This window comes from Phocoena sinus, chromosome X (assembly GCF_008692025.1).
Source record: "Phocoena sinus isolate mPhoSin1 chromosome X, mPhoSin1.pri, whole genome shotgun sequence".
NCBI lineage: Eukaryota > Metazoa > Chordata > Mammalia > Artiodactyla > Phocoenidae > Phocoena > Phocoena sinus.
Genome location: NC_045784.1, coordinates 44,874,743 through 44,901,710, shown reverse-complemented (window position 1 = coordinate 44,901,710; position 26,968 = coordinate 44,874,743). Strand labels below are relative to the sequence as shown.

The window sequence follows — 26,968 nt, the reverse complement described above, 5'->3', positions numbered from 1 at the left end:
ATTTGGATCCTTTTTATTACTTTTTCTTGTCTGATTGCTATGCCTATAACTTCCAATACTATATTGAATAAAAGCAGCAAGGGTGGGCATCCTTATCTTGTTCCTGATCTTAGAGGAAGTGCTTTCACCTTTTCACCATCGAGTATGATGTTAGCTGTCAGCTTGTCATATATGACCTTTATTATGTTGAGGTATGTTTCTTCTATACCTACTTTCTTGAGAGTTTTTTTTATCATAAATGGATGTTGGATTTTGTCAAAAGAATTTTCTGCATTTACTGAGATGATCATATGATTTTTACTCTTCAATTTCTTAATGTGGTTTTTCATATTGATTGATTTGAAGATATTCCAGAAATGGACAAGCTGAATATTCATTTCATGCATTCATATCCATTTAATGTTAATTCTAAAATACATATTGAATTGCACGTACCCTGTCTAGCCAAAATAATCTTGAAAAAGAAGAACAAAGTTGGAGGACTCACACCTCTTAAATTCATACTTAGTACAAAGCTACAGTAATCAAGACAATGTTGTACTGGCATAAGGAAAGACATATATAGATAAATGGAATAGAATTGAGTGTCCAGCAATAAAATCATACATCATTGATCTATGGTCAATTACCATATGATCCAGCAATTCTGCTCTTAGATATCTACCCAAAAGAAATGGAAACATATGTCTACACAAAAACTTGTACACGAATATTCTTAGCAGCATCATTCCTCATAGTCGAAATGCCCAAATGTCCATTAATGGTGACTAGATAAACGAACTATTATACATCATATAATGACATACTATTTGGCAATAAAGAGAATTGAAGCACTGATACATGCCACAATATGGATGGAACCACAAAAACATGCTAAGTGAAAGAAACCAGGCACAAAAGACCATACATTTTATCATTCCATTTATAAGAAAGGGATATCTATAGAGACACAAAGTGATTAGTGGTTGCCTAGGACTGTGGGTAGGAACATGGACTGACTGAATATGAGCTCAGTTTCTTTCTTGGGGGTATGAACATGTTCTAAAATTAGATGTGGTGGTGATGGCTGCATAACTCTATAAATGTGCTAAAAACCTTTGAAATATACTTAAAATGGGTGGATTTTATGGTATGATAATTTTATGGTATACAAATTGTATCTCAACAAAGCTATTCATTAAAAATTATAAATAATTGTTCCCCTAAATGCTACACATTGTCGGAAGACTTCAGCTGTACTTTCTCATTATATCTTTTTTTTCTCATTTGTAATTTTAATCGAAGCATTGCTATTCATTTTTTAAAGTCTTTCCTTATAAGCACCAAATTTTAATACCTATGTCAATTTGGGGGGAAAAGAAACTCCCGTCAAGAGCTTCCCTCTAGAAGAAAACAATGATGTTCATTCCTCCAAACAATCAAATTTGAAGTCTACCAAAATAGAAACAAAAGAAGCCCACACAGAAAAACAAAAACAAAAACAAAAATCACATCCTAGAGGTTCAGTGCATTTAGCAGCCTTCACTGTGCTGTCTAATCATCCTTCAAAAAAATGACACCCTATTTCATCAAAATATACATTTTCCATTTGATTTTTAAATTAAAAAATAATTAAAAAAAGAAACTTGAAGGAATTCACAATTAATTGCCTGACTCCTTTCGATGTCATGTACAGCATATGAAGATCAGGAAGGCTATTTGCAGCACACATGATTAGGGGAAATTGATTTTCAAGGTTTAGCTTTCTTCCAAACAGTGTAAAATACCCACAATTCCAAGTATGACGGGACACAGATGATCTCCTTCGAGAATTCCACAGGACAATACAGGTGCCCCAGCTGTTCTTCATAGAGTGACAGGGCTTCAGTCAAATTGACACAGTTCCCCTGTGTAAAATATTTCCCATCCTGTTTCAATACTTTCATTGAGAGGTCAAGAATCAGTCTGAGAAACTCCCATGTGGAATCTTCTTCCGGAGATGTGGAGATTGGAACAGCTGTCAAATCATTAATCACATAATCAAACTCTCTCCCTTCTTTGATGTACCTCTTCAGTACTGGAATACAGTCTTCTGTTAGAACCTGATAGCAGTCTCCTTTAAGAATGTCTAGGACATCACCACATGTTTTTCGCATGTATTTCTTACATCCGTCAATCACCATTTGGTCAATCTCTACCATAGTGACCATCTTTGGTTTCAGTTTGACTATTTCACATAATATGCCCCCATCTCCGCCTCCTAGAATCAGTACATCTTTGCCAGTGTAATCTTCTTTGCTGCTGCCCATGATGGCCCGGGTATACGCCAGATCACTTTCCGCCAAATTAGCATCCCCACTGAGGATGAGAATATTTCCAAATTGTTTTGAGTGTAAAATTTTAATGTTCTGGTAAGGTGAGTCTTCATCATACACCACTTCATCTATGTCGTACTCAACCAGGCGGCCATCTGCAGTGGGCCAGTATCTGTCAATGGCCCCTCCTCGAACTATGGGTGGTAATCGCTTCACCCGCTCAGTACTGTCCTGACTCAATTCTTTCATTCTTTCTTCTACTTTGTTCAAAAGACTGTCAACTTCTTTGCCTTGCGCATCACCGTCGTAACTCTGAAGGTCCAGCAACACCAATCCATGCGGGTAAATTCTCAAATTGGCAAAGCTGCCGTTTTTGTTTACGTAGGTCGCTAAATAGCCATGGTCCTGCCAGGTGTGCACCGACTCCATCATCCCCTGCTCCTGGAAGATGGACTGGAGGCCTTTCAGAATGGTCTCACCATCAGCTTTGGTGCCGAGCATGAAGTCAAGGGTGCTGTGCCGTGCTGCTGCCATAGTGAGGCGAGGCCCTGGGCCATGCCTGGGGGAGGCGGCCGGGGAGACTGGGGGGCGGCGCGGTGTGTCAGGCTGCGGCCGGCAGGGAGTGTGCTGCGCCGGGGAGGCTCTCTCATTACATCTTAAGGGAAATGATAGAAAGGGAGTGAGATGGAAAATAAAATAAAATCTGTTCCACTAGTCTTTTTTTATATTGCAGTATAGTTGATTTACAATGTCGTGTTAGTTTCAGGTGTATATATGTGTGTGTGTGTGTGTGTGTGTGTGTGTGTGTGTGTGTATAAATTCTATGTATGTGTATATACTTTTTCAGATTCTTTTCCCTTATAGGTTATTAAAAAATACTGAGTATAGTCCTCAGTGCTATACAGTAGGTCCTTGTTAGTTATCTATTTTCCACTAGTCTTTTTTATACAATTGGAATTTCAAGAATAAAGCTGTCCATGAGTAGGAATCTACTGTTCTCAGACTGGGAGAGACATACACATGACCTGGCTTCTCATCTAGGCTCCATTTCAGAATTGTACAGTTATATATAGAGGGAAGCCTGGGAGGTTTTTGTAAGATCCTCCAGTTCTTGGGGAGCATGGGCTTCTGAGGAGTGCATTGTTGGCTGCCTTTACCTGTAAAGTGCTTTTGGTTCATTTTAGTGCTTTAATTTCCATGGTTAACAGGAAGAGCCCACACCTTGCAGGCTGTGCTGGTGCTATACAGCTGCTGATGACCAGAGCAAAATCAATCTGAGTGCTGATTGCAGAGGAGCCAAGGGCTGCAACTAGCCTGCATGTCAGGGGCCATGTCCCTTAGGTAGGCTTTTGCCTGACTTCTATACACTTGCCCTAGCTGAAACCCCACTGCCACCCCTCCACAGCCACATTCTCTGGCCTTCTCTGAACATTGCTATGAGCCCCCACACTGGATTTCCTTCCCTCCTCTGGACTTTTCCAGAAACATCTTTTCTGCATTGCTGCAAATTTTCATTTTCTCTCATCCTCTGCTATTACTTAACTCAAGGACAGAGGAAATATTTGCAGTCCAGAAACACACATAATAAAAAAAGAAGAAAAAGAAAGAAAGAGAAGAAGCCCCAAACCCATCCCAAATCTTTAAGAAAACAATCCCGTAGGGTTTGGTTTTGAATTGCCATGCAATGTGGGGAACGTGAAACATGTGTTCATCAGGGCCCTTTCTGCTTGGAGCCTACCTGACTTCTCTCCTCCCTCCCCAGACTGCTGGGCTAGGCTAGGCTCAGGGGAGCTACAAAGCCACCAGCTTAGAAGATGGAGACAAATGGCAAGGCCCCAAGGGACAAAACAAGACTTGTTACTAGTTTTGAGGCCAAAGCAACACATGCAGTGTTTAAGGGCTGTGGGGGTAGGTACTGCAAAGCCTGGAATCCAAGCTTTGAAGTTAGACTGAGGCTGACTTGCAATGACTGTTCTGGAGGCAGCATTTTACGAGCTAGGTCTCCATTTGTTTCACCACCCTGACTCTCGCCTTGACTGTTACCACACGTTCCCAACTTGGTCTCCCTGCAGCCAGTCAGTGCCTCTTCCGAACTGTCTGCCCACATGGCTGCCTCAGTGCTCTTTCTAAAACAGAGGTGTGACCTCTACTCCCTCTCTTCTAGTATTTTTTATCTCCTCAGAGAGAAAACCACATTCCTTAACATGATAGATGAGACCCTTTATAAACTGGCCTCAACTGCTCTAGCCTCGTGTTTCATCACCTGTACTCACTCTCAAGTAACCCCACAAAACTATTTACCATTTTCCCGAATGTGCTTTTTTCTTTCCTTCATCGGCCCCTTTGCATCTGCTATTCCTTCAGCCAGGAATGAATACCGTTTTCCTCTTTTTCTCCATTAGACGATGTCTCACTCATCATTTAAGACCAAGTGCTCACTGGGAGTGGTTTTCAGCTTTTTTCTTGTTGCCAGAGCTCACTGAATATACCTGAGGAAGGCAGAGTGGTGCAATGGAAAGAACCCAGAATATGCAGTCAGCCAGACAGTGTGATGACAGGTAAATGACTTAATTTCTCTCTGAGCTTCAGTTTCCTCACCTGTAAAATCAGAATGTGAATCCCAACAGTACAAAGTAGTTGATGTTTATAAGTGCGAAGAACAGTACCTAGTACATGGTAGGTACTTGGGCAATGTTACACGTTATAAAAGAGGTAGAAAAATTATTCCTTCATTCTCAGTTGGGACTCTATGGAGGCATTTCTCTCCATGCAAACTAGTGGGTGGTGTTCTCTGGGACCTGCTTTACCTAGTTCTCTACTTGAGGTTCACCTGCCTTTGGCCACCCTCATATCTAAAGGGTGTTTTGCAAGTATCCTGCCCGCTTGGGAGCAGCCATCAGCTGCCTTCCCATTCATGTCCCTTAGAAATCTAAATGGGCAGGTATGAGAGGGGAGGGTAACATTTTAGTGCCTTTTTCTTCTCTTCCTCATGCCCTGCTCTTGTCCTCAAGCCTCAAAGAGATTGTCAAGCAGTCACTCCACGTTGGCCTCGTTCTTTCCTGCAACCTGCTCCCTAGGCTTTTTTCCGCAATTGGGATTTCAGAAATGAAATTGTCCATGAATAGGAATCTACTGTTCTCCGGTTGAGATGGACATACACGAGCTCATTTCTCATCTGGACTCTATTTCAGAAATGTACACAAGATGTCAAAAATATACCACTTGGAACCAGAGCAATATTTATTTTTTAAAAAATTAGAGGGAAAAAAGTTGCCTTGCTTCAGTTCCTACTGGAATGTACAATAACTATGTGCTGATGCTGCACTTTGAAGGCATTGATTTAGTTATCCTCAGGGTCACTGGATGAGTGGTGCATGGATACACACACACACACACACACACACACACACACACACACACACATTCAGAGTGCTTTGTTGTGAACTGGGAATTTCAGGCATTACAATGCCAGAGTAAGGCTCTATTGGATCCAGCTATTCATTAACAATGCTTTATTAAGTGTTCCCTTGTGTGCCAAGCCTTGTGCTAGGCAGGGAGAAAAAAGAAGCCAGGGAACCAGAAGTCACAGATGGAGAAATCAGAACACAATTAGGAGAGAATAAAGAAAGCACTAAGGCAGTAATACAAACTAAATATTAAAGGAGAAGGGGTTGAGGTTACTGAACTGGTGTCCCAGGGCAGATTTCCTGGAGGGGATGGTAAGACTTGAGCAGGGCCGTGGAGGATAGGGTTGGAGACTCTGAGTCATCCACAGTACTCTCTTAGCAATGTGCATTAGAATTAGTATTTGTTTGCAGGACGTGGGAGCAAGAATGATCAGGAATTATTCTGAAGGAGGCTGCCACATGGAAGGTTGAGAGAAACAGGAGACAGAGGCAGAAGAACAAAACAGAGACAAGAGGCAGAAGGCATCTTAGTCCTAATGGTACCACCGACCCATTACGAGTGACCTTCTTTCCAAACCTCAGTTTCCCTATCTATACATTGGAACTAAATAATACCAGTCCTATCCACCTCCCAGGACCATTGTTAAGAAAACAAATGAGATAATTGTGTGACTATGCTTGGAAAATTAGAGCGGACGATCCATAACATAGGTTGGTATCATGAAGGTAGATATTTATACTGCAGCCACTCTCCTGCATCTGGGAATAGGACGACCTCAATATTTAAATGAATTTTTCTTGGCAGGCCTCTTACTTGCCATAATTATAGCCTGCCAGCCACTAGTTGAGTGTGTATACTTAAACAGGGCCTGTCACACAAGTGTACACGTGTATGTATTTGTGTATATATGTGTTTGTGTGTATAAGCTTGCAATGGGCTAGGATATTGGAGCCATGACAGCAAAAAGACTGGAGAACTCTTAGGAACAAAGGTGGTATATAGAGATGGGGATTTGTGCAAACATCTTTGAGCATGCTTACAGAAATACATGCCCTGTTGCCACTGCAGTAAGCCCTGTTATCTATCTTCCTTGGTGTATTGCAAAGCGTTTCTACTTGTCTCCCTGGCTGCATGCTGCCCCAATCCAGTCCATCCTCCATACTGCTGCTAAAGTGCCCTTTCCAACCCACATGGAATTCCTGGGCTCCTGGTTGCCCACAAGGTAACATACATGTTCCTTCACATGACATTGAAGCAGGACACTGATATAGTCACACCTCTTGTTAAAATTGTGGAATATTTTAATACCAGCTGCTCCTCTTTGTCCCCTCAAGATCCCTCCTTCTGCCCTGTTCCCCACTCCTGGACCCATTTTTAACCTCCGCAAGACCCAGCAACTAAAGGGATAGTGCCCAGCACAGCAGGGAGCCTGGAGGACACTGTTTCGTGTGTTGATCTGCATCTGTTCTGCTTGGTCAGTGCTCCTGATGTTCTGGTTTTTATTTATTTTTATTTTTTTACATCTTTATTGGAGTATAATTGCTTTACAATGGTGTGTTAGTTTCTGCTTTATAACAAAATGAATCAGTTATACATATACATATGTTCCCATATCGCTTCCCTCTTGCATCTCCCTGCCTCCCACCCTCCTTATCCCACCCCTCTAGGTGGTCACAAAGCACCGAGCTGATCTCCCTGTGCTATGTGGCTGCTTCCCACTAGCTATCTGTTTTACATTTGGTAGTGTATATATGTCCATGCCACTCTCTCACTTTGTCCCAGCTTACCCTTCCCCCTCCCCATATCCTCAAGTTGATGTTCTGGTTTTTAAATATTTTGAGGATTCTCTCTGCATTCATTGTTCATCTCATCCCAGATCATCTTTCTGGCCTCATCTCTCACAAGTTCTCCCCACAGATGGCAATAACACTGAAATTCTCATATTCCATGTCTGGATTGATACACCTGTCTCTCTCACTATATTGGAAATTTCTTGCAGGCAGAGACAGTGACTCCATCATGTAGTCCCATAGCCTAGGTCAGAACCCAGAACATAGTAGTAGACACTCAATACATGCTTGTTTCTTAACATAGAGAATGCTGGTAGATGGAACTGTTCTGTTTGTAATCCTCTAAACTACTCCAGGGTCCAGACCTGAAGCTGATGCAAGGCACTTTCCTGGTCTTACTACATACATCCTGAATGTTATTCACATTTCCAATATCCTTGAGTTGGAGGGAAAGAACAAATACTATTTCCATTCTCTTACTGCAAAATGGAAATATTTCAAGAGTGTGTCTTAACCACACAATGAATGCTTAATAGAATTGAGACGTACAGTCATGTCTCTGGAACTTTCTCTTACCCACAGTGCTGTAAAGCCCTTTGGGATTTGGGGGTGAAAACTGCTGTCCTAATGTGAGTAATTGTAGACCACTGACTTCTGGGGAGATGCTGGCTTGCAGTCTCTCTAAGGGGGGCCTGAGGCCTATCTGTTGGAACTGATGTAAATGTTCTTGCCCCTTCTCCTCCAGCACTGCCAGGGAGGATACCAGTTTGTGGGGTTGGGGTGGAGAATACATTACATCTCTCTTGATTTCGTTGCCAGCTTCTGCTTCATTAACATGGCTTCATAACTGGTGGTCCCTTGAGCAAGAAGCTAACTTTTTTTCAGGAACCTCTCTGACAACCTTTCTTCCCCACTCCCACAAGAATAGTCCACTGTAGCCAGCCAAGCTGTAAGGACTGTAGAGAAGACCAGGCTGGGAGAATGGCTGGGCCCCATCTTCAAAGAACTTAGTCAACAAGCCTCATCCATCAGGTATGCTTAGGCTGCAAGTAACTGAAACTGACTGTAACTGGAAATTATCTCACATAACAGGAAGTCCAGGGAAAGGGTAGGCTTCAAGATGGGTTGATTCAGCTGCTCATACTGACTGTCAGCATGTACCAGGGTTACCTTGTTCTTGTCCAGCAGGAGAGAGAAGAATCTAATAACTAGGAAGTCCAGGAAACCATGTTGGTATCCAACATTCTCAGTTCCATCTTTATAGATAGTAGAGAAACATGGGCAGTGTAGAGCAGTAGGGTAGATTCAGAGTACCCACTGAGTTCACATTAGCTGTGTGGCCTTGCAAAAGTCCATTAACTGCTGTGAGGCAGTTCCCTTACATGTCAAATGACAATTGTTATATCTGATTTGGTTCCTAACAAGCTCATGGTGGGGATCATGTGACATAATGCGAAAGCATTTGGTAAGCCAAATAAAGTACCACATATCTTTTTTTTAAACATCTTTATTGGAGTATAATTGCTTTACAATGGTGTGTTAGTTTCTGCTGTATAACAAAGTGAATCAGCTATACATACACATATACCTCCATATCTCCTCCCTCTTGTGTCTCCCTCCCACCCTCCCTATCCCACCACTCTAGGTGGTCACAAAGCACCAAGCTGATCTCCCTGTGCTATGCAGCTGCTTCCCACTAGTTATCTATTCTATGTTTGGTAGTGTATATATGTCCATGCCACTCTCTCACTTTGTCCCAGCTTGCCCTTCCCCTTCCCCATGTCCTCAAGTCCATTCTCTACATCTGCATCTTTATACCTGTCCTGCCCCTAGGTTCTTCAGAACCATTTTTTTTTTTAGATTCCATATATATGTGTTAGCATATGGTATTTGTTTTTCTCTTTCTGACTTACTTCACTCTGTATGACAGTACCATATATCTTTAAGCCCTTTAAAAATTACTTTTATCAGAGAAGATATACATAGAACACCTACTGTGTATAAGGTACTGTTAGATTACAGGTTTAAAATAAAACTCAGTTAATACCCTCAAGTTCCCCCAAACTGTCCAACATACATCTACTAAGCACCCATAGGTGCTTGGGAAACAGATATGAGAAAGACCTAGTCTCTGTCTTCGGGGAGTTCCCAGTAGAGCAGAGGAGACGGACTCACGAACAGACAACTTCAGTACTATGCAGTAAGTGCATGGAACAGTAGAGGTGAGTGTAGAGAGCTCTGGAAGTACATAGGAGTTACTAACCTATCCAGGCTACACAGGGAAGGGATAGGAGTAGTGTTGGGAGCTTATAAAGCAATAAGAAGGTAAGAAAAGAACCATCTGGCATAGATAAATATATAACAGTGCCCCCCCAAACAGCCTTCTTACTTTATACTTGAGGAGCAAACTAAGGAGTAGAGTCTGTAGAAAACAATGGAGTGACGAATTCTTTCCTCCTTCGTCTCCATATGTTGTGGTTAACCCACCACATATGCTCCCTAGAGGTTGCAGTCCACATCTACAGTCTGAAACCTAAGCATCTCCATGCATAATGGGGCCTCAAGAAATGTCATGGAACACTGACTCTCATTGACAGAACAATATCCTCCTAAGTCGCTTCATGATCTGCTATAGCATATCCTCTGGGGGTTTCAGGAGATTGGACCTCTAATCACTGGTTGGGGCATGTGTATCAGCTTTTTCAGAAAAGAGTATTTGGCTGAAGAGCCTCACATATCCTATCATAAAAGTTACAATTCTCTATCCTATGTTGCTGTCTTAACATACCTTAAACTAAAACTGTATTCATAAAGGGTTTATATACATTTTTAAAACAACAAAATATTCTTTAAATATAAGGCAATCTTTTAGTTTTTTTCACGTGCTGTTTTCTTCAACCTTATCAGTTCCCTGAACCTGCTGGTTGTGCTGTGGAGAGAGGGTATATAAGGCCTGTGGAATCTAATCCTTGTCTTTCTGTGTCTGACTTATTACACTTAGAATGGTAATCTATAGGTCCATCCATGTTGCTGCAAATGGCATTATTTCATTCTTTTTTATGAGAAAGACAAATGTCATATATTGCTTATATGTGGAATGTAAAAAACTGATACAAAGGAACTTATTTCCAAAACAGAAACAGACTCACAGACAGAAAACAAACTTATGGTTACCAAAGGGGAAAGGTGGGGAGGGATAAATTAGGAGAATGGGATTAACAGATACACACTACTATATATAAAATAGATAAACAACAAAGACCTACTGTATAGTACAGGAAACTATATTCAATATCTTGTAATAACCTATAATGGAAAAGAATCTGAAAAAGAAGTATATATACAGATATATATATATATATATATATATATTTAAATCGCTTTGCTGTACACCTGAAACTAACACAACATTGTAAATCAACTATACTTCAATAAAAATAAAAATTAAAAAAAGAATCTAATCCTTGAAACAGACTTCAGGGTTAGATGTTGAGTCTCAGTGACAAAGCCTTATATGTCACCACTTTCTTGTGTAGAGATATTTGCTGCCCAAGGCTGTTGCCTCCTAAAACTTAGCCTAATTAGAGCCTGATTGGATTTGGCCACTAGAAAGCCTGCTGCACTTTTGATGCACAGTTTCCTGTGCTCCAGAGAGCTCTGCTGTTCAGAGGCTCATAAAACACACTCCTGGACAGCTTCTCAGGCCCGGGTTTCTGCTCCTTGGCTGGCTCTGTGCTTTATTACCTCCTGAGGTACTTACCCACTTGCCTGTTCTCAAGTTACTTCCCCAGGCCCACAGTTTGACAGTGCCTTCCTAGTGGACACAGCCAGCCTCCCTGTTGCCCCAAACCAGCTGGAGGACTTGCAAAAGCCAGAAGCAACCACTTGCATGGGCCTGACCTTGAAAATGGAACACCTCACCTTTCTCACACCAATTAGTGAAGTTATTCTCCCTACTGAACAGATAAGAAAGCAAGTTTCAGAGAGGTGAAGTGACTTGCCCAAGTTCAAACTTTTATGAAATGGCAGACCCAGGATTTGAACTCATGCCTAACACACAGTAGAGTCTCAGCTCATGCATATTGTTTATGGAATGAATAAATGAATGAACAGTCTTTTAGAGAGCTATATCCAGGAACAACTTTTGGGCCTGTTGGTATGTGTTTCTGACATTTTATAACTGAATTTTTCAAACATACAGAACAATTGAAAGAATTTTACATTGAACATTCAAATACCCATCATTTAGATTCTATTATTAATGTTATAGTTATATTTATTTGATCACATATCTGTTCGTTTATTGATTCCCTATTTGCATCCATCAATCCCTGTTATTTTCTGATGCACTTCAAAGTAAACTGAAGACATCAGTACAGGTCTCTATAAACATTTCAGCATGCATATCATTTATCCTTGTTCATAGTTTTCTTTTTTTTGAATTTTATTTTTTTTATACAGCAGGTACTTATTAGTTATCCATTTTATACATATTAGTGTATATATGTCAATTCCAATCTCCCAATTCATCACACCACCACCCCCCTCCCCCACCACTTACCCCCCTTGGTGTCCATACGTTTGTTCTCTACATCTATGTCTCTATTTCTGCCCTGCAAACCGGTTTATCGATACCATTTTTCTAGGTTCCACATATATGCGTTAATATACGATATTTCTTTTTCTGACTTACTTCACTCTGTATGACAGTCTCTAGATCCATCCACGTCTATACAAATGACCCAATTTTGTTCCTTTTTATGGCTGAGTAATATTCCATTGTGTATATGTACCACATCTTCTTTATTCATTCATCTGTCGATGGGCATTTAGGTTGGTTCCATGATCTGGCTATTGTAAATAGTGCTGCAATGAACATTGGGGTGCGTGTGTCTTTTTGAATTACGGTTTTCTCTAGGTATATGCCCAGTAGTGGAATTGCTGGGTCATATGGTAATTCTATTTTTAGTTTTCTTAGGAACCTCAATACTGTTCTCCATAGTGGCTGTATCAATTTACATTCCCACCAACAGTGCAAGAGGGTTCCCTTTTCTCCACACCCTCTCCAGCATTTTCTGTTTGTAGATTTTCTGGTGATGCCCATTCTAACTGGTGTGAGGTGATACCTCATTGTAGTTTTGATTTGCATTTCTCTAATAATTAGTGATGTTGAGCAGCTTTTCATGTGCCTCTTGGCCATCTGTATGTCTTCTTGGGAGAAATGTCTGTTTAGATCTTCTGCCCATTTTTGGATTGGGTTGTTTGTTTTTTTAATATTGAGCTGTGTGAGCTGTTTATATATTTTGGAGATTAATCCTTTGTCCATTGATTCGTTTGCTAATATTTTCTCCCATTCTGAGGGTTGTCTTTTCATCTTGTTTGTAGTTTCCTTTGCTTTGCAAAAGCTTTGAAGTTTCATTAGGTCCCATTTGTTTATTTTTGTTTTTATTTCTATTTCCCTAGGAGGTGGATCAAAAAGGATCTTGCTGGGATGTATGTCCATAGAGTGTTCTGCCTATGTTTTCCTCTAAGAGTCGTACAGTGTCTGGCCTTATATTTATGTCCTTAGTCTATTTTGGGTTTATTTTTGTGTATGGTGTTAGGGAGTGTTCTCATTTCATCCTTTTACATGTAGCTGTCCAGTTTTCCCAGCACCACTTATTGAAGAGACTGTCTTTTCTCCATTGTATATCGTTGCCTCCTTTGTCATAGATTAGTTGACCATAGGTGCGTGGGTTTATCTCTGGGCTTTCTGTCCTGTTCCATTGATCTATGTTTCTGTTTTTGTGCCAGTACCATATTGTCTTGATTACTGTAGCTTTGTAGTATAGTCTAAAGTCAGGGAGTCTGATTCCTCCAGCTCTATTTCTTTCCCTTAAGACTGCTTTGGCTATTCAGGGTCTTTTGTGTCTCCATACAAATTTTAAGATTTTTTGTTCTAGTTCTGTAAAAAATGCCATTGGTAATTTGATAGGCACTGCATTGAATCTGTAGATTGCTTTGGGTAGTAGAGTCATTTTCACAATGTTGATTCTTCCAATCCAAGAACATAGTGTATTTCTCCATCTGTTTGTATCATCTTTAATTTCTTTCATCAGTGTCTTATAGTTTTCTGCATACAGGTTTTTTGTCTCCCTAAGTAGGTTTACTCCCAGGCATTTTATTCTTTATGTTGCAATGGTAAATGGGAGTGTTTCCTTAATTTCTCTTTCAGATTTTTCATCATTAGTGTATAGGAATGCAAGAGATTTCTGTGCATTAATTTTGCATCCTACAACTTTACCAAATTCACTGATTAGCTCTAGTAGTTTTCCGGTGACATTTTTAGGATTCTCTATGTATAGTATCATGTCATCTGCAGACAGTGACAGATTTACTTCATCTTTTCCAATTTGGATTCTTTTATTTCTTTTTCTTCGCTGATTGCCGTGGCTAGGACTTCCAAAGCTATGTTGAATAATAGTGGTGACAGTGGACATCTTTGTCTTGTTTCTGATCTTAGAGGAAATGTTTTCAGTTTTTCACCATTGAGAATGATGTTTGCAGTGGGTTTGTCGTATATGGCCTTTAATGTGTTGAGGTATGTTCCCTCTATGCCCACTTTCTGGAGAGTTTTTATCATAAATGGGTGTTGAATTTTGTCAAAAGCTTTTTCTGCATCTCTTGAGATGATCATATGGTTTTTCCTCTTAAGTTTGTTAATATGGTGTATCACATTGATTGATTTGCATATATTGAAGAATCCCTGCATCCCTGGGATAAATCCCACTTGATCGTGGTGTATGATCCTTTTACTGCATTGTTGGATTCTGTTTGCTAGTATTTTGTTGAGGATTTTTGCATCTATATTCATCAGTGATATTGGTCTCTAATTTTCTGTTTTTGTAGTATCTTTGTCTGGTTTGGTATCAGGGTGATGGTGGCCTCATAGAATGAGTTTGGGAGTGTTCCTTCCTCTGCAATTTTTTGCAAGATTTTGAGCAGCATCGGTTTTAGCTCTTCTCTAAATGTTTGATAGAATTCTCCTGTGAAGCCATCTAGTCCTGGACTTTTGTTTGTTGGAAGATTTTTAATCACAGTTTGAATTTCATTACTTGTGATTGGTCTGCTCATATTTTCTATTTCTTCCTGGTTCAGTCTTGGAAGGTTATACCTTTCTAAGAATTTGTCCATTTCTTCCAGGTTGTCCATTTTATTGGCATAGGGTTGCTTGTAGTAGTATCTTAGTATGCTTTGTATTTCTGTGGTGTCTGTTGTAACTTCTCCTTTTTCATTTCTAATTTTATTGATTTGAGTCCTCTCCCTCTTTTTCTTGATGAGTCTGGCTAAAGGTTCATCCATTTTGTTTATCTCCTCAAAGAACCAGCTTTCAGTTTTATTGATCTTTGCTATTATTTTCTTTGTTTCTATTACATTTATTTCTTCTCTGATCTTTATGATTTCTTTCCTTCTACTAACTTTGGGTTTTGTTTGTTCTTCTTTCTGTAGGTCCTCTAGGTGTAAGGTTAGATTATTTATTTGAGATTTTTCTTGTTTCTTGAGTTAGGCTCGTATTGCTATAAACTTCCCTCTTAGCACTGCTTTTGCTAGATCCCAGAGGTTTTGGATCATCATATTTTCATTGTCATTTGTCTCTAGTTATTTTTTGATTTACTCTTTGATTTCTTCAGTGATCTCTTGGTTATTTACTAACATATTGTTTAGCCTCCATGTATCTGTGGGTTTTTTTCCCTGTAATTGATTTCTAATCTCATAGCATTGTGGTCAGAAAAGATGCTTGATATGATTTCAATTTTCTTAAAATTACTGAGGCTTGATTTGTGACCAATGATGTGATCTATCTTGGAGAATGTTCCATGTACAGTTGAGAAGAAAGTGTAATCTGCTGTTTTTGGATGGAATGTCCTATAAATATCAATTAAATCTCTCTGGTCTGTTGTGTCATTTAAAGCTTGTGTTTCCTTATTAATTTTCTGTTTGGATGATCTGTCCATTGGTGTAAGTGAGGTGTTAAAGTCCACCACTATCACTGTGTTACTGTCAATTTCCTCTTTTATAGCTGTTAGCAGTTGCCTTATGTATTGAGGTGCTCCTATGTTGGGTGCATAAATATTTATATTTGGTATATATTCTGCTTGGATTGGTCCCTTGATCATTATGTAGTCCTTCTTTGTCTCTTGTAATAGTCTTTATTTTAAAGTCTATTTTATCTGGTATGAGTATTGCTACTCCAGCTTTCTTTTGATTTCCATTTGCATGGAATGTCTTTTTCCATCCCCTGACTTTCAGTCTAGGTCTGAAGTGTGTCTCTTGTAGACAGCATATATATGGATCTTGTTTTTGTATCCATTCAACAAGCCTGTGTCTTTTGGTTGGAGCATTTAATCCATTCACGTTTAAGGTAATTATCGATATGTATGGTCCTGTTACCATTTTCTTAATTGTTATGGGTTTGTTTTTGTAGGTCCTTTTCTTCTCTTGTGTTTCCACTTAGAGAAGTTCCTTTACCATTTGTTATAGAGCTGGTTTGGTGGTGCTGAATTCTCTTAGCTTTTGCTTGTCTGTAAAGGTTTTAATTTCTCCATGAAATCTGAATGAGATCCTTGCTGGGTAGTGTAATCTTGGTTGTAGGTTTTTCCCTTTCATCACTTTAAATATATCATGCTACTCCCTTCTGGCTTGTAGAGTTTCTGCTGAGAAATCAGCTCTTAACCTTATGGAAGTTCTCTTGTATGTTATTTGTCGTTTTTCTCTTGTTGCTTTCAATAATTTTTCTTTGTCTTTAATTTTTGTCAATTTGATTACTATATGTCTCGGCATGTTACTCCTTGGTTTTATTCTGCCTGGGACTGTCTGCACTTCCTGAACTTGGGTAGCTATTTCCTTTCTCATGATAGGGAAGTTTTCGACTATAATCTCTTCAAATATTTTCTTGTGTCCTTTCTCTCTCTCTGCTCCTTCTGGGACCCCTATAATGCAAATGTTGTTGCGTTCGATGTTGTCCCAGAGGTCTCTTAGGCTGTCTTCATTTTTTTTCATTCTTTTTTCTTTATTCTTATCCACGGCAGTGAATTCCACCATTCTGTCTTCCAGGTCACTTATCTGTTCTTCTGCCTCAGTTATTCTGCTATTGATTCTTTCTAGTCTATTTTTCATTTCAGTTATAGTATTGTTCATCTCTGTTTGTGTGTTCTTTAATTCTTCTAGGTGTTTGTTCTTTAATTCTTCCAGGTCTTTGTTAAACATTTCTTGCATCTTCTCGATCTTTGCCTCTGTTCTTTTTCCAAGGTCCTGCATCATCTTCACTATCATTATTCTGAATTCTTTCTCTGGAAGCCTTCCTATCTCCACTTCATTTAGTTGTTTTTCTGGGGTTATATCTTGTTCCTTCATCTGGTACATAGCCCTCTGCCTTTTCATGTTTTCTGTCTTTCTGTGAATGTGGTTTTTGTTCCACAGGCTGCAGAACTGTAGTTCTTCTTGCTTCTGCTGTCTGCCCTCTGGTGGATGAGGCTATGTAATAGGCTTGTGCATGTTTCCTGATGGGTGGGACTGGTGGTGGGTAGAGCTGGGTGTTGCTCTGGTGGGCAGAGCTCAGTAAAACTTTAATCTGTTTGTCTGCTGATGGGTGTGCCTGGGTTACCTTGCTGTTGGTTTTTTGGCCTGAGGTTACCCAACACTGGAGCCTACCCGGCTCTTTGGTGGGGTTAATGGCGGACTCTGGGAGGGCTCATGCTAAGGAGTATTTCCCAGAATTTCTGCTGCCAGTGTGCTTGTCCTCACGGTGAGCCACAGCCACCCCCGCCTCTGCAGGAGACCCTCCTACACTAGCAGGTAGGTCTGGTTCAGTCTCCTATGGGGTCACTGCTCCTTCCCCTGGGTCCCGATGCACACACTACTTTGTGTGTGGCCTCCAAGAGTGGAGTCTCTGTTTCCCCCAGTCCTGTCAAAGTCCTGCAATCAAATCCCGTTAGCCTTCAAAGTCTGATTCTCTAGGAATTCCTCTTCTTTTTGCTGGACCCCCAGGTTGGGAAGCCTGATGTGGGGCTCAGAACCTTCACTCCAGTGGGTGGACTTCTGTGGTATAAGTGTTTTCCAGTTTGTGAGTCACCCACCCAGCAGTTATGGGATTTGATTTTATTGTGATTGTGCCCCTCCTACCATCTCATTGTGGCTTCTCCTTTGTCTTTGGATGTGGGGTATCTTTTTTGGTGAGTTCCAGTGTCTTCCTGTTGATGACTGTTCAGCAGTTAGTTGTGATTCCAGTGCTCTCCCAAGAGGGAGTTAGCACACGTCCTTCTACTCTGCCATCTTGAACCAATCTCCTCCTTTTTTCTTTTGAGGTAACATTTACATACAATGAGATATACAATTCTCCAGTGTACCATTGGGTGAGTTTTGACACACTTTGCACCTGTGTATCCCAAACCCCTATCAATATATAGAACGTTATCATCAACACAGAAATTTTCTTCACATATGTTGCTTTTAACTGTGCTGTACAGCTTCCTTAACTGAACCAGCAACTCCACTGAAAGGTAGACATCAATGATTCTAACTGGGAGGATGTGTTGAGATTGCTTTTCCTTCATTGACTGATGCTCTGGGAGTGAACCAGGTGGCACTTAACAGGATTTGGTCCTCAGGTCCCTTTACTTTGATAAATTTCACCTGGAAGCACTTCTTCTCCTTTCGAGCAAACATTTGTGAAAGTTTGCCAGTTGGTTATGGCTATTAACTTTATCAGTTTAAACTGAAGTGAAACAATGAATAATTTGTTTTATTTTACTGTAATTTAATGTCAGTAATGTATAAGGGCCTGCTCTTTTCAGCAGGGACTCTTTCATCTGTGTTTTTTTAAAAGTAAAAGTAATGCTGCTAAAGATAAAACGTTCCCAGTTTGGACGTCAAAGTGAACTCTAGTCAGTTCCTTGAAACTCAGATCAGGGCTAAGGGTTGAAATATACATAGGACACCCAAAGGAGTGTGTGTGCCTGAGTAGGATCTAAATGAGAAACCTGAAGGTCCTTTGCCCTATTTGAAAGAGGCCTATTGGAACAGATAAGCAGGGTTACCTCCTTGAAACCCAGGCTTCGAGTAATTTGGTATGTAGTAAGAGTCAGGCTATTCTATGATCTGGGGATTGTGAAAGGCATTTAGGCTGAACTGGCAGAGATATTGATGGGCCTACCAAACATGCCTGTGGCTTTGGTCCTTTTGGTTAATAGTACTGTTGCTGGTGGGCAATGGGATCATCACCTCTAGGACTTCTGATCCAGGAATTTTCACAATTTAGAGTTTATCAGAATCACCCTGAGGGATTGAAACACAAATGGCTGGGGCCCACCCTCAGAGTTCATGATTCAGTACACCTACAGTGGGTTCGGAATATTGGCATTTTTAACAAGCTCCCAGGAGACCCTGGTGCTGCTGGTTCAGGGACCATACTTTGAGGACCACTGCTTGAGTGAATGAATGAATAGGATCTCTTGTACAAGACTGCATTATTCCCCTCTGTAACCTTATGCTATTGTTTATAGTTGGACACAATAAATAGGAACAGGCACACCCTACACTACACTACCGTATAGGGTGTGCTTGTTCCTACTAAGTTTTAGAATTGGCAGGGGATACTGGAGAAGACATACACACTACTTCTTTCTCCAACCTCCACAGCAGGGATTTCAGTTTGTACTGGGCTTATTATGACCCTGGCTTCTTCACACTCCTAACTGATCTTGCTGCAGACAAGGAAAGAACCCAGGCCTTAAACCACATGGCACAGTTTTCACTCCCTCCTGTGTTGGGACCCTTAGAAAGAGATAATATGTGGCTACGGAGACCATACGTACCAGATTTCATAGGACAGCTCTGATTTCACATATTATATCCTTTTGTCCCCATAAATATAATTGGCAGACCATGTCCTGCTCTGGGTTCAAAAAATATTGTTCCCATATGCATGGCTTAGGTGCCCTGGGGAGCCAAAAGCAAGTCTTCCCCTTCTTTCTTGAGATTATGGCGGCCCGGGCATAAAGCTTGGCTCATAGAAAGGGCTAAAGAATTGGGGTAAATCTAAACATCTGAGATCAGCAACAAGCTGCTTGTTGCTCTTTTTTTGACAAGCGTCTCTCAGTGATCCCTGTTACAGATCCTTGAATGTTATGAATATGAGATTCTGAGTGCTGAGAGGGACTGAATTGGACCTCTGGCTGCCTCTCTCTCCTCCTTCCCCCGCCCTCTGGAAGGACCACACAGAAATAGCCCAGACAGAAGAGCCACTCCAAAGAAGGAAATTCCACATCCTTCATTGACCAACCACTCAGTCTAATATTTACCTACTTTCTCTGGCAGGAAGTTCTTCCTTCTTGCTAACATCAGTCCCTCTCATTGTGATTTCAGTTTCTCTTCCCTTGTTCTGCTTACAATCAAAATTGAGAACAGCTGGTCCTCACCCTGTACATTCTTTATGGCTTAAAAGTCATTAAACCATCCTTTCTGGGCCCAGGTTTAACCATCCTTGGAGCTCCTTTATCCTTCCTGCATGTGTCTGACTTGCCAACCGTTTAATCATCTTTGCCATGGGGAAGCAGCTTAGGCAGTTTGGACCAACAGTGCAGCAAAGCCTAAAGCTTTATGACTTGTGCTAATGGCCATGCTAAATGTTTAGTAGAGACTATTTTCGAGCACACAATTGTGAACAATTTAAAGTGGACTGTACATGGAACCCATTTCCTCTCCCAGCTCCCCCAACAGGGCCTCCCCTTAGCAGCTGAAATGAGTTAGTGGCAATCAGCACAGAGTAGGAATCCTGTGGTTTCTGCCCTTCCCTCCTGCTGGTTCTATGGCAGCTAGTCTCTTAAAATAAGCTTTCTCCTTAGTATGGCCAGTAAATGTGACTTTGGAATCAGTTGGGCAAAGGGTCTAGGAATCACATTAGCCAAAGAGCAGGAGGTGCTAGTGCCGAAGCTCCATGTGAGGTTTAGGAGAGGCTGGGGGGACAGAGGTGAACAGGGATCTGTGAGAGAGATTGGATCTGGAATGTTTGCTATCTACCGGATGATTGCACCTCAGAGTTGGGCATGCCTTTTTTTGCAAGTTTGTGGAGGACTTGTCTGGCCTCTGTTTGTGTACTTGGCCTTTGTCCACTGCACCAACTCTGTGAAAGTGATGCCAGATCTGTGGCAGAATCCCAGCCTCAGGGCCAGTTTGGTTCTTAAAGAGAGGAGGGTAACTTGCCACATGAAACGACTCTCTTTGTCAGGGGGGTTACATGCCTTCGGTGGGATGCATTACTGAGCTGTTCATGTGCTGTTTTAGGTCACGCTGTAGGGTGGGTTCAGGGCCTCTGCTGATCAGAATGAAAGAGATCTAGCTGATGGCGCTGCACAGGAAAAGCATAGGGCCAACTGATACTTGTCCTGTTCTCATCCTCTCACTCTTGGCCCCTCCTTTTTAATAAAACCTTAAAAGCTCTCCTTTTCATAAATGCTAGCCAGGCAGTTTGTCTCAGCAAAGCTATAGGAGCAGTTAATATACCCAGCCATAAAGAAGGAAGAGAAAGTGACAGAGAAAAAAAAAAAAAGAAGTTGGCATTTGTATGAGGGTGTCATTGAAGGCTTCATCACAGATACACTAAAGACTTAGGAACAGAAATTGTCTTGGGGTGGGGGTGGAGAGAACAGCTTGATTGAAGCATTAGCTGCCTTGGCACTGAGCCAAGGCAAATTGCCAGAGAACCATTAAACTCTTTGTAATTCCATATAATTCACAGCAGCCACAGGTAATCTGAATCAGACCTGACAAAACTTCCCTATCACTTATTATCCATTAGTGCTGAATGCATACTACAGATATTTAAACTTTTTAAAACTCATATCATGACGGCCATATTTTCTAAAACCCAAATCAGGAATCCTGGCTTCACAAAGGATTTTTTTCAGACTTGTGAATATGTTTATATGAAAAACCTCACAAAAGTATAAACACTAAATCATACTTAGTTAAACACTGAACAAATGGCCTTTAAGGAGGGAACTATAGTCACATGAAATTGGGTCAGGGCTAACTTACATTCAAACATTGGTGAGGGTCCCATACACACACCTTTTTAGGGGTCTGAGGGAATTGGTTAACTAAGCACTAAATCAAATTAGAATTTGGTTTATGCCCATCGTCTGGATTTGCTCTTAAAATTTCCAGGGATGGTAGACTGAAAGAGCCTGTTGTAATTTCTGTACACAGGAAGGTGGAGTAGATGTTACTTTGAATTCCCAGATGCTGGGAGCAGTTAAATCTCTCAGTGTTCACGTCTGTTTGTGAAGGCTTGTGTGTGTTTTAAATTAACTTCCTAAGGCTGGAAATGTTACAAACTAAGCAGAATCATATATGGATACAAGGTATTGTTGCCATGCACCTAAATTTACTTAAAAGTTTCATTCCTCCCACCAAATTAAGAGTCTAGCATTCACCTCTGGGTACTCACCAAGAAGAGGAGATGGTACTGATGAACCTATTGCAGGACAGGAATAAAGATGTAGACATAGAGAATGGACTTGAGGACATGGGGTGGGAGGGGGAAGCTGGGGCGAAGTGAGAGTAGCATCTACATATATACACTACCGAATGTAAAACAGTTAGCTAGTGGGAAGCAGTAGCATAGCACAGGGAGATCAGCTCGGTGCTTTGTGACCACCTAGAGGGGTGGGATAGGAAGGGTGGGAGGGAGGCTCAAGAGGGAGGGGATATGGGGACATATGTATGCATATGGCTGATTCACTTTGGTGTACAACAGAAACTAACACAGTATTGTGAAGCAATTATACTCCAATAAAGATCTATTTAAAAAAGAAAAAGAGGAGATGTTTAGCTCAAAGGATAATAATTCTGAGCCAATAATAACAATGCTTTTTAAAAGGCTTGGAAACCTAAAGTGCCTCTTTAACCAGAACTCTGCGTTTCTAGTTAAGGATCATGACTAGCAATATACCCATGGAGAACAAAACTGCTTTGTCACAAAACCTTGCAGAAGAAAATATCTGAAGCCTAACAGATTCTCTATCTTGGGCAAGTCACGTAACATCCCTGAACCTCAGTTACATGATCGGAAAAGTGAAAATAATGTTATTTGTCCAGAATCAGGCAAATGAGTGGGGTGATATCCTGAGGTCCCTTCTAATTCTAATTTCAACAGTTATTGAGCAAATACTATGTACTCAATACAGACGTTTGTTTTCCTAGGTCCAGTGATAGAACTGTAAAAAGACATTGTCTGACTATCTCTCCCACTATAATGCAAGTATCCTGACAGAAAGTAAACACATATAGGAATAAATAAAATAATGCAAAATGATAAATTCTGTGAAGAAAATAAAACAAGGTAACGTGATGGAGAATGATGGGGATTGGGGTGGGGGAAACAAAGAAGGAATCTACTTGATATTGGTGGTCAGGAAAGGCCTCTCGAGGAGGTGGCATTTGAGCTGATAACTGAATGATGAAAGGAGCTACATAAAGATCTAAGAAAGAATGTTCTCAACCGAGAGAACAGCAAATGCAAAGGTCCTGAGGTGAGGATTGGCTTGACCTCTCTGAAGAACAGAAATTTTGGTATGACTGCAGTACATGTAGGAAACGAGACCAGAAAGGCAGACATAGCCAGATTGTGTAGGGCTTCTAATCTGCTGCTATTTACACTGTAAGAATCATTCCTTGGTCTCTCTGATTCAATTAGTAAACATAAGTGCCAGATGTTAATGATAGGGCTGCTTGATATTTACCCATAAGAAACCCAGGAAGAGGCACTGGTGGAGGGGGGTGGATGTGGGGGTTAAAACAGAGAATGAAAGCTCAAATTCTTGGGGGAGAGAGAGGTGGGGATGGAAGTGTGAGTGTGTACAGAAGGGAAATGGTTAGGGAGGGCTGGAGAAAGCTTGGAGGGAGGAGGAAAAGCACCAGAGCGACCTTGGCTATGAGAAACACCCTCAGTGCCTAGGTTTGTGGAGTCCACTGTCAGAAGGGTCAACCATTATAGGGGAAGGGGCAGGGCTCTGCCTTTGTGTTTAAAATCTTAAGTGGGGGAGTGAGTAGGGCAGGAGGCAAAAGTTTGGTTATTTCTTTTCATTGAGCCTTAACCTGAAAAGCAAGCCTGCTAATCAGGAGAAAGGCTTCTGTACTGCTTTACCCTTGTTGATTCCTCAGACCTTGAACTCAAATGCCCATTATTTCCTCCTTATTTTCTTCCCCAACAAATCCTGGCATTGCAAAGGGAAATGCGCTCTGATGTAAGAGTCCCTATCCAACACTAACACACGAACAATTGAGTACATTTTCTCTCCCTTTAGGTTTTTTCATTTGTGGAAACTCAGTTTTGTTTTCTGTTATTGACGCATCTCACTGAGCGGAAAAGAGATGGTATGTCACTTCTCAGCCACCACGTGAACAGGACAGTAGCTTGGAACACAAGAGTATGGGTGGCTTACTTGTTCCCAGATTTGCAGCACTGTGTGAAAACAGTGGCAAGTGTGCCGGTTTAATTTAAAATTGGATCTGTCCTAGGGTCAGTAAGGAATGGTACTGTTATTCCCTTTGCAACATGTATATATACCTTGGTAGGTTATTTCTGTGGGAGTTGTTTGCTTTGGTAGCAGTTATGCAGAAGGATGAGAGGAAATTAAATGCCTCTTTTCCCCCCTCTTTATCTAATACTGTTCCAAGGGCTAAGTGAAGACCAAAGATTCAAATCACTGCTGGGGGAAGGGGACCTGGGCAGAGGCAAACAATGTTCTGGGAGCAGAATGCAGGGGCCCAGCTGTGGGGAATAGGAAGCAAGCCCCCCATTGCCCCCCCACCCTGCTGCAACCCCTTGGTCCACATCTGGTAGAGGGCACACGGGTGCCTAGGAAGCTGGACAAGTGGGTTCCAGGCGGTAGAGCTGGCCTAGTGGTTTCCAGAGGCAGCCTTTTGTCCCTTCCCTGAAGGATGTTAGTCCTTTGGTCTTTTTCTAGTCAGAAATGACTAATGTGGGGTATGTGCACTCTTTAGAAACTATCTTTAGCTTTTTGCATAATGGGTTATAAATAAATGGCTTCAGGGAACCAGAAATGAGTTATTGAGTGAACTTGGCTATGGGATGGTTCAGATTCTAGATAGTTAATCACATTCTCTTGGGCTGGAAGGCTGTATCTAACACATTCACATTCAGCTGGAAAGTTAAAAAGACACTTTTGATCAACTTGAAGAATAGTTTTAACATCAAAAATAGGTTGGTACTAGAGAAAGAAAGATTATATTAATCCAAGAAGAATAATTTCCATCTCTGTGTAGTAATCTGGTGATAAAAGTAACACCCGCTTTTATTTTTAATTTGGGCATTTCTTACAAACATTCATGCACAGTTCATAAATGCCAATATGTTAATGTGTCCTATTTACAGTGTTTTTATATTAGGTGGTATATAAAAGACTGTTTTGTCTTTTCAGCCCCCTGGGCTCAGCAGCTAGATCTGCATACTGTACTCTCTTAATGCTGGGTGGCATCATGGACTTTCTGGTTTGTTTTAGACTTACGTTTTAACCCTATACAAGGGAGCTTATATCATGGTTGTATACAGTGAACTCTTGCTGGTAACCACTTCTAGAAGTCAGGAGCAAAGTCCTTAACATGCTACCATATCCTTTTGTTAAGTTTCTTCAACCCCGGTCCTCCCTGAACTCTCTCTACCACATCAGCTTTGCAAGGTTCTTTGCTCACTTGTACCACTGAAATTCATAGCTTATTAGACAGCTAAGAAGCATAGGTAATCCAGTAGGAAGCAGTAAAGATACCTGAATAAGAGATTGTTGCCTCTGTGACAATGGCCTGACCTAAAGTTCTGCTTCTCAGAGTGGGTAGCAGGAACCCTAGGGACCATGACAAAGAGAGGTATCTGGGAGAGACAGGAGGAACAGAAGTGGATGGCTCCAAGATTAGATGAGGGATTGATTCCAGTTTTATGATATGTCAAGATAGAAACTGGCTGGTGATTTAAAAAAAACACTTTTCATCTTTACCAGTTGGCAGGTAAGGAAAACAAAATGTTTGTCTTCATTTTTATTTCCTACATAAATCATCCACCTTATTGGAAGGGTGGGTGTGGGAAGAAGAGCAGATGAATACTGTCGCAAAGCCCAGTGGAACAGTGGGCAAATTCACAAATTATAGGCCTATTGTAAAGACTTACCCTTTAAGTGAGATGTTTTTGCCTTGATTAAAGCTATGAGTATGTGAAAATAGTGCCCAATCCTTGGGCCCTACCTCAGAAATATAATCTGTATAGTGTAGAGTTCTTAATTTTTAAAATTCTTTCTTAAATTAAGGAATGTTATATATATATATATATTTTTATACATATATATAAAAAACACATATCTCAGTGAATTTTTTTTTTTTGCGGTATGCGGGCCTCTCACTGCTGTGGCCCCTCCCGTTGCGGAGCACAGGCTCCGGATGCGCAGGCCCAGCGGCCATGGCTCACGGGCCCAGCCGCTCCGCGGCATGTGGGATCCTCCCTGACCGGGGCACAAACCCGTGTCCCCTGCATTGGCAGGCGGACTCTCAACCACTGCACCACCAGGGAAGCCATCAGTGAATTTTTAGATGTGTATATTTCCATGTAATCAGTTCCCAGATTAACATGTAAAACATTTCCAGCACCCCTGAAAGTTATGCTCATGTGCCTTCACAGTCAGTACACCCTTTCAAGGTAACTACTAGTCTGAGTTTTATCACCATAGATGAGTTTTGTCTGTTCTTGTCCTTTAAATAAAATGGAATCATACAGTATGTATTGTTTTAGTCTGGTCTCTTTCACTCAGTGTAATATTTTGATAGGCATCCATTTCGTTGCATGTATCAGTAGTTTGTTCTTTCTTTATTTTTATGAAGTGTGCTACTTTGTATGTAGGTATGTCTTGATGGATTATTCCTAGTTTTTGTCTATTGTGAATAAAGCTGCTATTAATAATCAAGTCCTTTTTTTGGTGGACACATATGCTACTTTCTCTTGGGGATACTTAGGTGTGGAATTTCTAGGTGCTAGATTAGGTACACAGATTTCCAAAGTGGTTGTACAATTTTACACTCCCACCAGAAATGTGGAGTTCATATTGCTGTACATACCTTTTTAGTGAAGTTCCTGTTCAAGTCTTTTGCCAATTGGTTGTGTTTTTCTAATTGATTTGTATTTCTTTTTATATTCTGAATGTAAGTCCTCTGTCAGATATACGTATTATGAATATGTTTCCAATCTGTGGCTTGGCTTTTCACTTTTTCAGTGACATTTTAAATGAACTTATTTTTTAATTTGATGAACTCCAATATAACACTATATCTTTTATGATTATTGCTTTTTGTATCCTTCCCATAAAACTTTGCCCACCTCAAGGTCATAAAAATATTCTCCTATGTTTTCTTCTGAAAGCTTTATGGTTTTAGCCC

At 40.8% G+C, this 26,968-nt stretch overlaps 2 protein-coding genes across 4 annotated transcripts in view; one reads left to right on the top strand and one right to left on the bottom strand.

Moving 5' to 3' along the window:
* SHROOM4 (shroom family member 4) overlaps positions 1 to 26,968 on the top strand; it is a 224,962-nt gene that overhangs the window by 82,248 nt on the left and 115,746 nt on the right. The window lies entirely within an intron of this gene.
* LOC116747534 (spermine synthase-like) lies at positions 1,633 to 2,885 on the bottom strand. The gene has a single exon (XM_032619862.1). The coding sequence runs from the start codon at positions 2,826 to 2,828 to the stop codon at positions 1,731 to 1,733; it is 1,098 nt and encodes a 365-aa protein (XP_032475753.1). The 5' UTR covers positions 2,829 to 2,885; the 3' UTR covers positions 1,633 to 1,730.

Coding starts and splice junctions, on each gene's coding strand:
- LOC116747534 (XM_032619862.1), bottom strand. CDS start 2,828: ATGGCAGCAGCACGGCACAGCACCCTTGACTTCATGCTCGGCACCAAA.